General features: G+C 36.8%; 1 protein-coding gene across 3 annotated transcripts in view; it reads left to right on the forward strand.

Moving 5' to 3' along the window:
* The window catches only part of l(2)k09022 (HEAT repeat containing 1 homolog l(2)k09022), a 33,664-nt gene that overhangs the window by 17,397 nt on the left and 3,423 nt on the right, over positions 1-12,844 (forward strand). Inside the window, exons 2-25 of one of the 3 annotated variants that reach the window (XM_090181225.1) lie at positions 4,465-4,514; positions 4,646-4,874; positions 4,933-5,149; positions 5,206-5,347; positions 5,718-5,819; positions 5,894-6,139; positions 6,200-6,282; positions 6,575-7,097; positions 7,585-7,766; positions 7,825-8,027; positions 8,095-8,222; positions 8,282-8,582; positions 8,641-8,753; positions 8,815-9,004; positions 9,369-9,543; positions 9,615-9,831; positions 9,890-10,129; positions 10,193-10,324; positions 10,747-10,838; positions 10,913-11,086; positions 11,246-11,486; positions 11,866-12,346; positions 12,418-12,563; positions 12,640-12,816. In XM_090181225.1, the coding sequence (XP_090037351.1) occupies positions 4,733-4,874; positions 4,933-5,149; positions 5,206-5,347; positions 5,718-5,819; positions 5,894-6,139; positions 6,200-6,282; positions 6,575-7,097; positions 7,585-7,766; positions 7,825-8,027; positions 8,095-8,222; positions 8,282-8,582; positions 8,641-8,753; positions 8,815-9,004; positions 9,369-9,543; positions 9,615-9,831; positions 9,890-10,129; positions 10,193-10,324; positions 10,747-10,838; positions 10,913-11,086; positions 11,246-11,486; positions 11,866-12,346; positions 12,418-12,563; positions 12,640-12,816 (4,647 nt within the window). In that variant the 5' untranslated portion in view covers positions 4,465-4,514; positions 4,646-4,732. The remainder of the gene's footprint in view (positions 1-4,464; positions 4,515-4,645; positions 4,875-4,932; positions 5,150-5,205; positions 5,348-5,717; positions 5,820-5,893; positions 6,140-6,199; positions 6,283-6,574; positions 7,098-7,584; positions 7,767-7,824; positions 8,028-8,094; positions 8,223-8,281; positions 8,583-8,640; positions 8,754-8,814; positions 9,005-9,368; positions 9,544-9,614; positions 9,832-9,889; positions 10,130-10,192; positions 10,325-10,746; positions 10,839-10,912; positions 11,087-11,245; positions 11,487-11,865; positions 12,347-12,417; positions 12,564-12,639; positions 12,817-12,844) is intronic. The other 2 variants (XM_090181227.1, XM_090181226.1) reach the window with 2 other exon arrangements.

A 12,844-nucleotide genomic window follows, 5' to 3' on the forward strand; every position in this document is an offset into this window, starting at 1 on the left:
ACTCAAGGGGGCTGAAAATCCTCTCTCCGCAACCTTTGGCTGTACAGCGTAGTTAGAGAAACCTCCGCTACTCTCATTGCCGCTACTATCGAATGGAAAATATTGAAAGAAAATAAGTAGTCCCGAACTCAACGCTAACACAAATTTTGAGCTTGCGAGTGTGCGTTTAAGCATTTTCAAAAATTTAAAATTGTTCAGATTCCCATGTTATTTTCAATGGGAAAATTTTCATTTTGTGTTGTCAAAAACCTTTTTGGTTGCCATGGCAAAACGGTTGTCTATGGAGACATTTCCCTTTAAGGTTTTTCAAGATACATGAAGTTCTACCAAACCCCCGAGTTTGAACAAAATCGGTGCGTTACACCTCGGGCGTCTCCTTGTAAGTTAAGGCTATCTTGTAGTGAGCGAGCCGCAGCATCAAATGTAGTAGCTACTGTCCATAGGCCACTGTAGTGCTTAAGGTGGAGCAGCGGGGTACAAATACATAGACTTATGTCCATAAGGAAAGATCGTCGCCATGCAGGCCTTGGTCTACCTCTAGCGAAAGATCGAGTCCAACATCATTAATCATGGCTAAGAGGACTTCCCTGTGCAACTCCCTTATTGATGGAGTGGGAGGCCAAATAAGTGTCATCTAACTTGACCCTAAGGTGACGATGGGATAGAAAGTCTTCAAGCCAATGGTACATGTGACCAGACAAGCCAATCTGACGAAGTCGTGTCAAAAGTTTATTAGGATGAACTGATCCAAAAGCGTCTTTTATGTCGAAAAAGACGATCACGGCTATTTTTTGGTTATGAATGGCGTCATACATTTTATTCGTCACACGACTAAGATTGCCCATGGTATTCCGGTTTTTTCGAAAGCCAGATTGATGAGGGTGAAGAATGTTTAGGGATTCTAGGTAGTAGAGCAGGCGATTATTTTATCGAAAAGTTTCTTTAGAGCGAGAAGAAGAGCGATCGGGCGATAGCTTTCTTCTTTGCGGGGTCTTTTCCTGGTTTTAAAATTAGGGCATTATTCCATTCCAACGGATAGTCATGAGATGTCCAAATATAGTTGAAGCAATCTAAAATCTTCAAGTGAAAATCCGGTGTGAGATGTTTCAACATGCTGTTTGTGATACCGTCTGCTTAAGGTACCTTGTTCTTCAGGGACGAGAGGGCATCAAGATATCCATGCCTTATAAAGTGGGAATTGAATCCACTACCGTCTTCCGACTGAGGAGGGTCCGGCAACGTCAAGGTGTCATAATAGCAGTTGGAATAGAATTCAGCCAGTGTATTTCCAAGAGCTAAAGCGTCAGTCGGAGCAGTCGTCGCTATTGGTGAAGAACATCTGGTGAACCAGTGGACTTCTTTCCAAACCATGGAGAGAGGATCCTGGGAGGAGAGCTGTGAACAATAATGACGCCAGCCCTCTTGTTTGGCCTGACAAACAGCACGTCTAAATCTGCTCCGACATCGATTATAGGAAATGTGGTTCCGAAAATACTTCATCTGGGCAAACTTTTGAGAGAGTGTTCGGGTCCACCAAAGGGGGATGTCTATTCGAGTACCCTTGGAGTCTGAGCGACCTTTTCTAGGGATAGTATGATCGGCGAGAACGTGAATTTTGCCTTCAATCGGTGACCAAGACAACAGAGAAGAGTCCGACGTGGCCAAAGATGAGGATAGCGTCGAAAATTTAGACCAGTTGGCACGTTTAAAAACCCCAATGGGGATAAATTGTATGTCGAGTCATCTGCGGCTGCGCCAAGGTGGGATAACGGACAGTAACGAAAAAAGGGAAGTGGTCACTTCCAACTTTTGCTAGTGTGATCCAAGAGCTATGCGCTGCGATTGTTGTCGAAGCTATCGTAATGTTCGATGCTGGAAGGAGTCATATTTGGGGATTGGCGGGTTACAGCTCCTGTATTGAGAACGGACAGGTCAGAGTGATTGAAAAGCCAGTCCGAAATAATCCGACCTTGAGAGGAGGAATGCGTGCTTCCCCAAAAGGGATGGTGTCCGTTGAGATCGCAAGAGAGAAGCATAGGGCTAGGGATGGCCCGTACCAAGTCATGGAGATGAGTGGCGGGAGTAGCGTGTGTAGAATCGTATAGGGAGATCACGTGGATATCTCTATTGTTCCAGTGAATTTTCACCACCAAGCCATCTAGGTGTGGCAAGAAAGGGAAGTCTACCTTCGTCGGGTGGAGAGATTGACGAACTAGAATGGTGGTGTGATAATGCATACTCGGCGACACGGATATGATCTTTTCGCCAGCATGTATAGTGTCTAGGTAAAAAAATTATAGCATGATCAGGAAGGCTCCAAGTTTCTTGTAGAGTAATAACGTCGGGGTTCGTATGAGCAACTAGTGCGTAAAGGCTGCTGCGATTAGCGGAGATGCTGCGGATGTTCCACTGAAGTAGGTGAAGTTCCGCAAAATTAGTCGCCATCATTGGCAAAGGAGGTCGTCCAAGTCACTCAATTGGTCCTCACCCAAGAGTTGCTTGACATCTTTAGGAGCGATTTGTGTCGGCAGTATTAGATTGAGAAGTGCAGTCATAGCCAGGATTAAATGTTCAAAATCTGTCTTTGTTATCATCATGATAATATCGGACAGGCCGGAAACCAACGACTTTACTGGAGGAGGTGAAGTGGAAGTTGATGGTGCCGGTTTGCGTCTATGAGCCCATGAGCTGGACGTAGGCAGAGAAGGGGGGACATTGAGAGCATTGGGAAAATCAGAGGCGTTTTGGATATACTGGCGTTGTGATTTGTTTGGGTATGTAACGTATATGCTTCTTTCTTGGAAAGGCAATTTTTGCCTTGGAGGTGAAGAACCGCGGTTTCTTTCTGGTGGCTTGGGCAGGATTTGTCGGTGGCAATGTGTTGTCCTTTGCAATTGGCACATCGTGGTGCGGCTGTACAGGGCGGAGAGCCGGTCTCATGTGACTTGCCACAAGTGGTACAGCAAGCAGCACTACGGCAATACTTGGCAGTGTGTACAGAACGGGGACAGTTTGCACATTGTAAGGGTTTCTGTTTATAAGCAGAAACTCAGAAATTGTGAAAGAAGAATCGCACTTCTTTCGGCAGAGTAGAAGTTTAAAGTAAAGCAGGACTGTACAGCTTTCTTGGCCAAGCCGACGACAACCAATGATAGCAGATAGTCCTGTAAGTTCCTTTCTAACATCTTCTGTATCAATGTCTAGGGGAACGCCTCGTATGACCCCTTTTGTTCCAGCCATATGGCCTAGTCCCAGGTTTTTAGGTAAGAGTTTTAAAATTGGTAAGCGTAGAGAGCGTTTCTCTTTGAGTGGTAGTTGTGGGTTCAATAAATAGACCTCCCACCAGGGCCGTGCAGAGGGGGGGCAGGGGGGGCAAAATCCCCGGGGCCCGGGTGAAAAGGGCCCACGAGGAGGGCCCGTAGCTGTAGGGCCCATCGAAGAAGCTCAAGGGGGGGGGTGCAAATCAAGATAACTTGGAAAAAGTTTTTATGGCTCAAGGGGGGGGGTGCTTATCGAAGGGGCCCGCGAGTAAGTTTGCCCCGGGCCCCAGGATACCTCTGCACGGCCCTGCCTCCCACACGGAGGACACGAGGACATTCAATGGGACCAACTGCGGAGGCAATCCATTGGACTATGGACATCGAAGGGATGTCGTGAACAGTCGTAGTCACAGTCTTCTTAGGACCGTTGTTAGTTTCCGGTGGTTGAAGAATAATTGGTAATACTCGCTTAGAGTGAGAGACAATTAATAACAGAGGCTGGCGTGTTTGAGGTAGAGGTGTCAGTGGTATCCATATTGAGAGCAAAATGGCCATGTTGATTTTGTGTAAAAGAAGACTCGCGTGCTATTTTAGACCGTTTCCGAGAGTGGTGGAACGTTACTGGAGGCGGATCTTTAGTGAGAGTTCCGTCACCCAGGTCCATTGGTGAGAAGGAAAAGGGAAGGGAGAAGTGGGAAAAGAAAGAGCGAAAAGAAAAACCAAACAAAACTAAACTTGACAAGGCTTAACAAAGGCAGAGCAAAACACACTGACTCAGAGCCAATATAACTGTCGACCGACCCAGACTTGTAAATAGCGGCAGTCCATGCGTCAAAAATCCCTTAGAAATATCAAGGGACTCCCAAAAAAAATATATTTAGAAAGGTGTAAGGAGTCCCCGGGACTCCTTCCAAGGCGAAAATTCTGAGAATACAAAAAAAATCGGGATGTTCGCACGGCCACGGAGTCCTGGACTCGTTGAAAAAACAGATCGGGGGAGGGGTCCGGGTCCAACGGACTCTCTTAAAAATATCCACTATTTACAAGTCTGGACCGACCCGTTCAAAAAGGTCAGCGAAAAAGACAAATCTAAAGCTTGATATTTACAAAAATAAATTTTTCCACCAAAAAGTTACGTGGTTTTTGCTTTCAGGCGATAATTCTCACAAGAAAGCTGTCTGCTTCCATTTCTGTGTCCAATCAGATAAATCCGGAACCTTATTTGAAGAGTAAACGCGTGTTTTTCGTAACGTGGTATTTATAATTTATTAAATTATCTTATTTTTTCTCCCGTAAATTTATCATTTACATAATTATAATAATAACTTAAAGATTTTATAAATACGTAAAATGGCAATAAATTTGGCAATGTTATTTTCATGTAGATTGATTATAGGCCTTGGCACTACACGTGGCTTGAAGCCTTGAACTGGAAGAGTAATTTAGTGTTCAGTCTTAATTCATTCTGAACTATGTCTACATTTTTGGCTCAACAGCTTAAAAAGCTTGCAGTCCCTCAGACTACTCTACTTTTACAAGAGAAAGTAAAGCCATCTTTACTTTTTGATCCAAAAGAAGCAGCCACTTTAGAGAAAGATACCATATTTGCTATTGGTAATATCCTACGGCACTTATGGCTGTTGAAACAACATAAACATATTTCTTCTTACAGGACTTACTGGTCTCGAAGGACTTCAATTGTTAAATGATGAATTTAATATATTTGAAGCCACTCTCTTTAACGAAACATCGAAACAGTTTGAACGTTCAGTTCAGTCAAAGGCTGACAATGAAAAATTGGATAAAATAATTAAGAAGTTTCTTAGTTTGGTTTCTCCATACATTCTCCTGAGACCAGCTCACAAAGCACTTGAATGGCTGGTGCATAGGTAAAATCATTCAAGCTATTAAAATCTAAAAAAATACATTTTTGGTTTCTATTAAGGTTTCACATACATATGTTCAATATTGATGACGTAATTGCTTGTATTTTACCATACCATGAAACCAACTTTTTTGTACGTTTCTTGCAACTTTTTGATCTAAGTAGCCCAACCAGTAAATGGCATTGGCTGGAACCTTTACAAGTATGTTGTTAGAAACCAAAACCTTCATAGAACTTTTTTGTCCATTACAATTTTCTTAGGAAATGTTAGCTACTTAAATTATTGAAAATTACTATGGCAATATTAAAATTTTAATTTATTACTGCAATGTTACAATTTTCAATTATGAGTGCAATAATACAATTTTAAACACTCTATAAAATACCTTTAGATTGAGCAAATTCATTTCTATTTTATATCATTTGAATTATATTTTTAGAAATTAGTTGATTTTAAAAATTATTTTTAGTAGCTAAGACTTCATAACTCTGTTGACAAAAAAAATGCTGCTGAAGATCTCTATTAACTCCAAAAACAAATGTTAACTTGTTTAATTTCATGTTTATTTTAGAAACCTGGAGTTTCATTAGCTAAAGCAACTTTATTCAATCATTGTATCTCAGATTTAGGTTTCATGCAATTTATATGTGATTTAGTGCCTCAAGCAATGGAGGTATTAAATATATTTTAGGGGAATAGTTAATACAGACCTTTTTTAATATTATATTTTATTCATATGCTTTTAAGGTTTCACCCAAGGTATCACCTAGGACAGCGCTTTCGTTTTACACCATGACTATACTTGGGGCTTTGGAGTTTTGCAAACAGACTAGTGAAGAAATTGTGTCAACGCTTTTGCCTTTTTTATTGAAAGGAATGAAATCCAAGAATGAAGATTACATATGCTCATCATACATGATTCTATGTCAAATTGTTAAAAGTTCTGTATTGAAACCTGAAGTCTTGGAGAAGCTAATAATTAAATTGATTCAGGTAAAGCAGTATTGGTAAATTAATTTCACATTGGAGCTCATCCACTTTTATGTATTTTAGCGTGTAGACCATGCGTTAACCAAAGAATGCACCATTTGTATTCTCGTAATTTTCCAGTACCAAAAACTTCCAGTATCGCCAAAGTAATATTGCTATTTTAGAGATTGTACAGGGTTGTTCATACTTTGAACTTCAGAAGTAGAATAGTTATACCCATTAGGGCTTGTTCAAGAAATACTTTTTTTTGTTGTTTCGTACTCTAACGGGTTGTGATTGTTTTTCACCAATTTGGAATTTTCTAAGATGGTTTTAAGCTGGTTTAATTAAAAGGAAAATTGGAAAAACCCTTATTGTGAACTCAAGTTCAAGTCCTTATACGATCTCTAGGTTATTTAGGTTCCAAAATCCAGAATTTTCTAATTTTTTTTGTCATAGGTTGTTAAAAGCTTTAGAAAAACAAGAATCTATTATCCACCAATTGGAAGACTTAGCTGATCATTATCACACAAATCCGTTGCTGAATGCTTTGCTGAAACAGCTCATTCCGAAGGCAATTGGAACTGAGACGACTACTGATCCCGCCTATAAGCTGTTGTTTTTTGTCCTGCAAAAAGTTAAACTAGAAAACAAAACTACGAGAAAAGCTGTCCAGCTGCTTTTCAAATATTTCTTAAACAACCCTACCGTCAAGAAATTTAAATTGAAAACCAGAACTGTTAAAATGTTGAATCGTTTGGAAAGAAAGTATCCCATTTTGGTTGACGCAGAAATTGAGAAGTTACTAGGATCGTCTAAACGAAAAAGCCAAAAGAAAATTCGTGATCTGGTTCATTCATTAGGAACTGATAAATTGTTAGGCAACAATACAGACAACATCTATTTAAGTATTTGCCATCCAAATGCAGCTAGACGAGCTCATGGGATTAAAAACCTCGTCAAAAACATTAAACTTGGGAAGGTCAGTTACAGCTTTAGTTCTTTTTAATAATTTGAGAATTTTATTAATGTAACCATAAGTATACTTAAGTATGACACTGAAAGATTGGTTCTAATGATAGAGTGAGTATGTAAACAGTCATTTCAGAAACAGGAAACGCATTACTTGGTTGGCAAAGTTACTGCCAGGTTAGTGATACGGCTATAAATATGAATGAAAACGCGTTTAGTACTAAATTTTAAAAGAAACTACCTTCAGAAATGAATCAAGGGTTAATAATAGTTAATTTTGGGTTATGATTCAATAATTTACCAGTCAAAGATATTTTGACTTTTGAAACCTTTTTAATTTTTAAAGACTAGTTGTGACTCACTGGCAGTCTTTATCCTCTTTATGATTTATTCAGACAGTGGCCAAATAAACTATCATTTAAAAAATAGCATTGCAAGAATAAGAAGTGTCATACTTATGTTTAATTTGTTACTTATGTTGTAACCCAATATTTAAGGTGAAACGGAAACAGTTTGTAAAAGAAACATTGGAAGATCGTCTCCAAGATGATGACCCAAGTGTCATTGAGAGTATTTTAGAACTTGATGAGGAAATATTGCAATTTTTTTCGGCTAGAGAGATTTTCCCGCATTTTATTTCCATACTAAATAAAACTTGCAAGAAAAACAAGAGCGAGTGGTAAGCCATTTTGATTGTTCAAGTTGGAAATTCTTTCTTACTTTTTTATCCGTGATAGGTTGGTGCTAAAAAACAAGGTTTTGACACTTCTCTGCAATCAAGAGGAATTTTATGACTCCAAACTTTTTGATACAGAAATAACTAGGCGTGTTTTGAATATTATGATTGCTACAACAAGCGAAGAAGTAGAAATTATGAAAAAAAATATTTTTAATACAAAATTTGTGCAGTCTCACGCTTATTTAAACTACCTATCCCGCTGTAAGTTAAGCAGTTATACAATGCTGTGTTGAAGTTTTTGTTGTAATTCTTTATTTATCCGTAACAGATCTTGAGTCTTATGATGTATCAAGCACATCTAGCTCTGAGGAAAAGCTAAAAAAATGGAATTTGCAGATTGTTAATGGCTTAATTGAAGGTGCGCAGAAGGTAGATCAAGGAACATTGCACAAAATGGTAATTGAAAGTAAAACTTTCTATAACTGGATTTATCAATTTCTTTTTTTACTAAATAGGTGTTGGTGGGTGGTTTGGAGGATAGATTCGAACCTCTGCCTATTTTGGTTGCGCTTGTTTGTTTGCGAGAAATAATTTTGGCCTCTAAAGATTTGGGAGAAAAAACTAAAGCAGCTCAGAAAGTTATTGATATTCTAACTCTCATTGTGGATAATATAAATTTGGATTCAAATTCTGAATTAGAAAATAATGAAGAAACGCTGATAAGCTTCTTTCAGCAAAGTATTCCCCGTTGGCTGTTGGACTCTCTTTTGAAGACTATTTTTCTAATCCACACGAATGGTCAATCTGATAATGATGGTAGTAGTAAGAGTCTTTAAAAATATTTTTTACTTATCTAATACAGTTTTATTTTTAGTAGATATTAAAGAACTGCAAGCTGATATATTTAATTTTCTTACTAAACAAGCCATCAACAAAAATGTTGTCACTAAAAATGTATTTAGCAGCTTTTTGGAGGAATTTTTAAATGTCAGTTTGGCTTCTTTTTTTTTCGTTTGAAAACTTTTTAACATGTTAATTTCACCTTCAGATCCAGTTTCAAACTCTGCAGAATAAGTTTCACTTTATCTCGAGCTTTTGGCTTGAACATTTGAACTTGAATATTCACGGAGAGCCAGAAACCAAATATCCTGATATACAGACTCGAGCACTAGAAGTTGCTACTAAATTATTAAGGTTGGATGAAACTTTTGATTGCATATTGAAGAGTGACAATATTGGTAATAAAAATAACTACTTGTAGCTTGTATCAAGAATCTATTTAGGTTATTGAGAATGTAAGTCTTCCTTCCATGCCCTCTAACATGACCTAAGAACTTTACATTTTCCCAATGGTTTTGTGCTATCTAGTATTGCTTGTAAGAATGTTTTCTTTTATGTTTCAAGAAAATATGTGTAATTAGTATTACTTTAGTTTATGCAAATTCATCAAATATTTGGTAGATTGCATCAAAAGAAAATTTTTAAAACCAGTCTCTGGAAAATTTTGTTACTGTGTCAATTTAAATTGTGATTTTCAGTCACGTTCTCTTTAACTTGAGTAGGTTCTTAGTTGTATAGTTGTACAATTGTTTTTTATTTTAGTGGTCTTCCTGCTGCTTGCAACACTGTGTTCGCCCAAGGAAAGTGTACGTCAGCTGGCACTTGATTGCTCAAAGATAATTTTAAGTAAATGTTCCTCAGAAAAGGAACTGTCTGCATTTTGTACTCTACTCCTTTATGTTAAAGAGCATCAAGAAGAAATTCTTGCAGATGAAAAGTGATTTGCGATATATTTTTCTAATGCCTGCATGGTTGTTATATTTATTTCATTTTTTATTTTAATATTAGCCAGTTTCCAATTTTGTTGTCTGCCTGGCTGGAACCAGCTCTCACTGACCCAGAAGCTCAGAAAGAGGGTACCTTAACTAGAAAGAGAATGGCGAACCTGTCCAATTCTTGTGAGAGTGTTGTTTTAAAAGAAGTGCTTCTTGTATGCAATTCTAAACAACTTCAAGAACATCATCAATACGGCGGCATAATTATGCTCAAATATTGCAATTCTCACGTAAGTTTCTGGTATTGATGTAATACATTAGGATCCTCTAATGCCGTAATGATTTTAGGAAGTGTTACTGGAGTTTATAAACATATTTAATGACATTCTCAACAAATATCATTATGTTGGGAAATTCCCCGCAGTTCCATCACAAATAATTTGTGAAATTCTATCAAAATTCACATATGAAACAGCTCATTCATTAATTAGAACAGATACAAGTGTATTTCAAGCCCTAGAAAGGGCTTTGAAATCACCAATACTATCCCAGACTGGAAAGGGTTTACCTCAAATGACAGCGAAGATTGTGAGTAACAAAATACGAGCTATCTTTCAAATAAATTTAATAAATTACTTATATAATTTTCAGATTAACAAGAAATTTTTTACAGCTATTCCAAGCTACGATGTAAAACACAAATTACTCACTCTTATTTTAGCAGCTTGTGTCAAAGCTAATGTCTTAGATGAGAGAGATAATCTTCCCAAATCTCTTTGGAGGGTAATTTAAAGTTTTTTTCACATAAACCACCATTTTTGCGCCAAAAGCGTTTCATTTTCATACACATGCTCCAAGAAAGGTTGACCAAGATTTAGGGCATTAACTGGCAATAATTATAATTCTTTAAAAATTCCAGAATTCTTTAAAAAATATTAACATTACTAAAAAGTGGCACAATTATTAATTTAATTTAATTTTTTCCAATCAAAAGATTTAAATATTGGAATGAAAGTCATGATTGTAACAATCTGTTCATTTTTCAAAACTTTGTAAAAAAAGAATTTGTGTGATCAACAAATTATTTCTGCATTTATTTAAAGCAAATACGTTTGCGACTTGTGTCATCCAACTGCCAAAAATGTTAACTTGTGTGAATAATCCTTTAAACAAGTTTCTGAAAAATAATAAGATGTTTTTGTTAGATTTGCTACGATGGCAAAGTTATTAGTAAGGCTCTCCAACTTTCGGAGCATTTGTCAGAGGTTCAGTCTATTAAAGAAGCAAGGCTGTCCAGGTCATAACTCTCAAAATAACATGTGGTATAAATTTTCTGAAAAACCATTATTAAATCAATTCTTTATTTTATAGATCAACCACTGTACCACTCTCTCCTGACAAAATTTTAAGCAGCAACTTGACAAAGGAGCTTTTGGAGAGTGAAGAATGGAGGAAAATTGTTTTTCTATTAGAAGCCTTTCAAAATAAGAGTGAATTACTTGAAGTTGAATTAACAATTCCACCCCTTTTTGATTTGTTAAGGAGGTACGTAAGAAAAATAGAATTATCTATACAGCACTTCTTACTCTTCACTTACATTATTTTTACTGTGAACTTTTCCTTGGTAAAAAATTTTAAATGCTATACTAGTGGATCAATTTTATTTTTCTTATGATATTACGAATTATTTTATAATATTTTTAGGAGTTTGGAACTGGAGTCCAACCCAAATTCAGAATATTTGCGACAACTTATCCTCACAAGTCTTTTGAACTGCTGCCAGCAATTAAAATTCAACATGGAACAGAACCCGACGGATTTTTATTCATTTTCTGCCGAGAAATTTCAAGTTGAATTAGCCGTGCAGTGTATTAGACTTTCTCCAAACCCTCAAACTCAACATCAGGCTCTTATTCTGCTGAATTTAGCTGCTGTTATGTATCCAGTTAGTATTTTTAAATATTTTACTACTAATTTTGGTTAAATGGTATCCGCAATTTTCCACACACTGTTGATAGGCATAAGTAGTCAACAAACTTACTCGATTGAGAAATCAGATAAGATATTTTCACCTCAACGATGATGTATTTGAAAATTGGTCGTTGAGTCTTAAGTGCTTTCTACTCCTAGAAGGCATATTGACCTTTATAAAGTATAGTTTATCCCCAAAATTCTTATACTTTTTTATAATTTGGTGTAGTTTGAAGTTTTTCCTCTGCAGCCCAATTTTAGCTATCATTGTTCTTTAAACATACTTTCTCCATCAGTGGCTTTGACGGAGCCATGATTTTTCACAACTAGCTCATTTATAATGTTCCTTTTAGAATCATGTTTTGCATAACATTATGGCCATCTTCACTTTCATGGGAAACAGCTTAGTGCGTCAAGATGACAGCTACAGCTTTCAAGTTATTACAAAAACCATCGATACCATTATTCCAGCCTTGATGCAAGCCAGCCATTGTCAAGAAGAAAATCTCAAGACAGAACAGATTGCTTCCGCTGTGGTGCAAGTTTTCGCTGATGCATTTCCTGACATACCCCGTCATCGTCGTCTTCCTTTATTCAGCAAACTTGTATCTGTATTGGGATCGGGAAAATACCTGTGGTTACCTTTACTTCATTTGATTGGATCTAGAAGTCAAGGCAAAGTGGAGCAGCAAAAAGACATTGTTGGGAAAGGTAAAAATACTCACCCTGAAGTGGTAGATTTTGCCATTGAACTTAGTTTGACACACAGTCCTGCTGTGCAAATAAAAGCCTGTAAAAAACTGATACAATGTATATCTACATTAAGTTTGGATGGTAATATTATATTTTCTTTTCTTTTTTTACGAATAATTCCAATATTTAACACCTCATTTTTGTAAATTTAGCCAAAAAACAGCCCCAGCATGAAAATTCAAAGAAATTTGAATTTGTCTTTAGTAAGAAGTTGACTGATATTGATATTCGCTATATAAAGTACATGGGCATTACTTTTATGTCTTCCCTTCTAAGTTCGAATCAGTTTATAAACCAGGTAAGTTTATAGAATTCTTCTCTTTTCTCTTTTTCAATATGGTTTTCATTTAAAAATTTATTAAAATGGTTTTCAGGTTGTAGACCTTAATGAAAAACAAGTAGCTAAATTGGAAACCCTGTATACTCGGCTTCTAGAATCAATCTTGGAATATTTACAGAGAATTGTCCAAATAACTCACGAAAATTTGCAAAGCAGTTCATTTAGATATTGGAAGTCATTGCAGCACAAATTATATGATCTCTTGGAAAAAGTAAATATTTAAAAACCGTTTGAAATGT

This window comes from Leiobunum rupestre, chromosome 7 (assembly GCF_980474605.1).
Source record: "Leiobunum rupestre chromosome 7, qqLeiRupe1.1.hap1, whole genome shotgun sequence".
Taxonomy (NCBI): domain Eukaryota; kingdom Metazoa; phylum Arthropoda; class Arachnida; order Opiliones; family Sclerosomatidae; genus Leiobunum; species Leiobunum rupestre.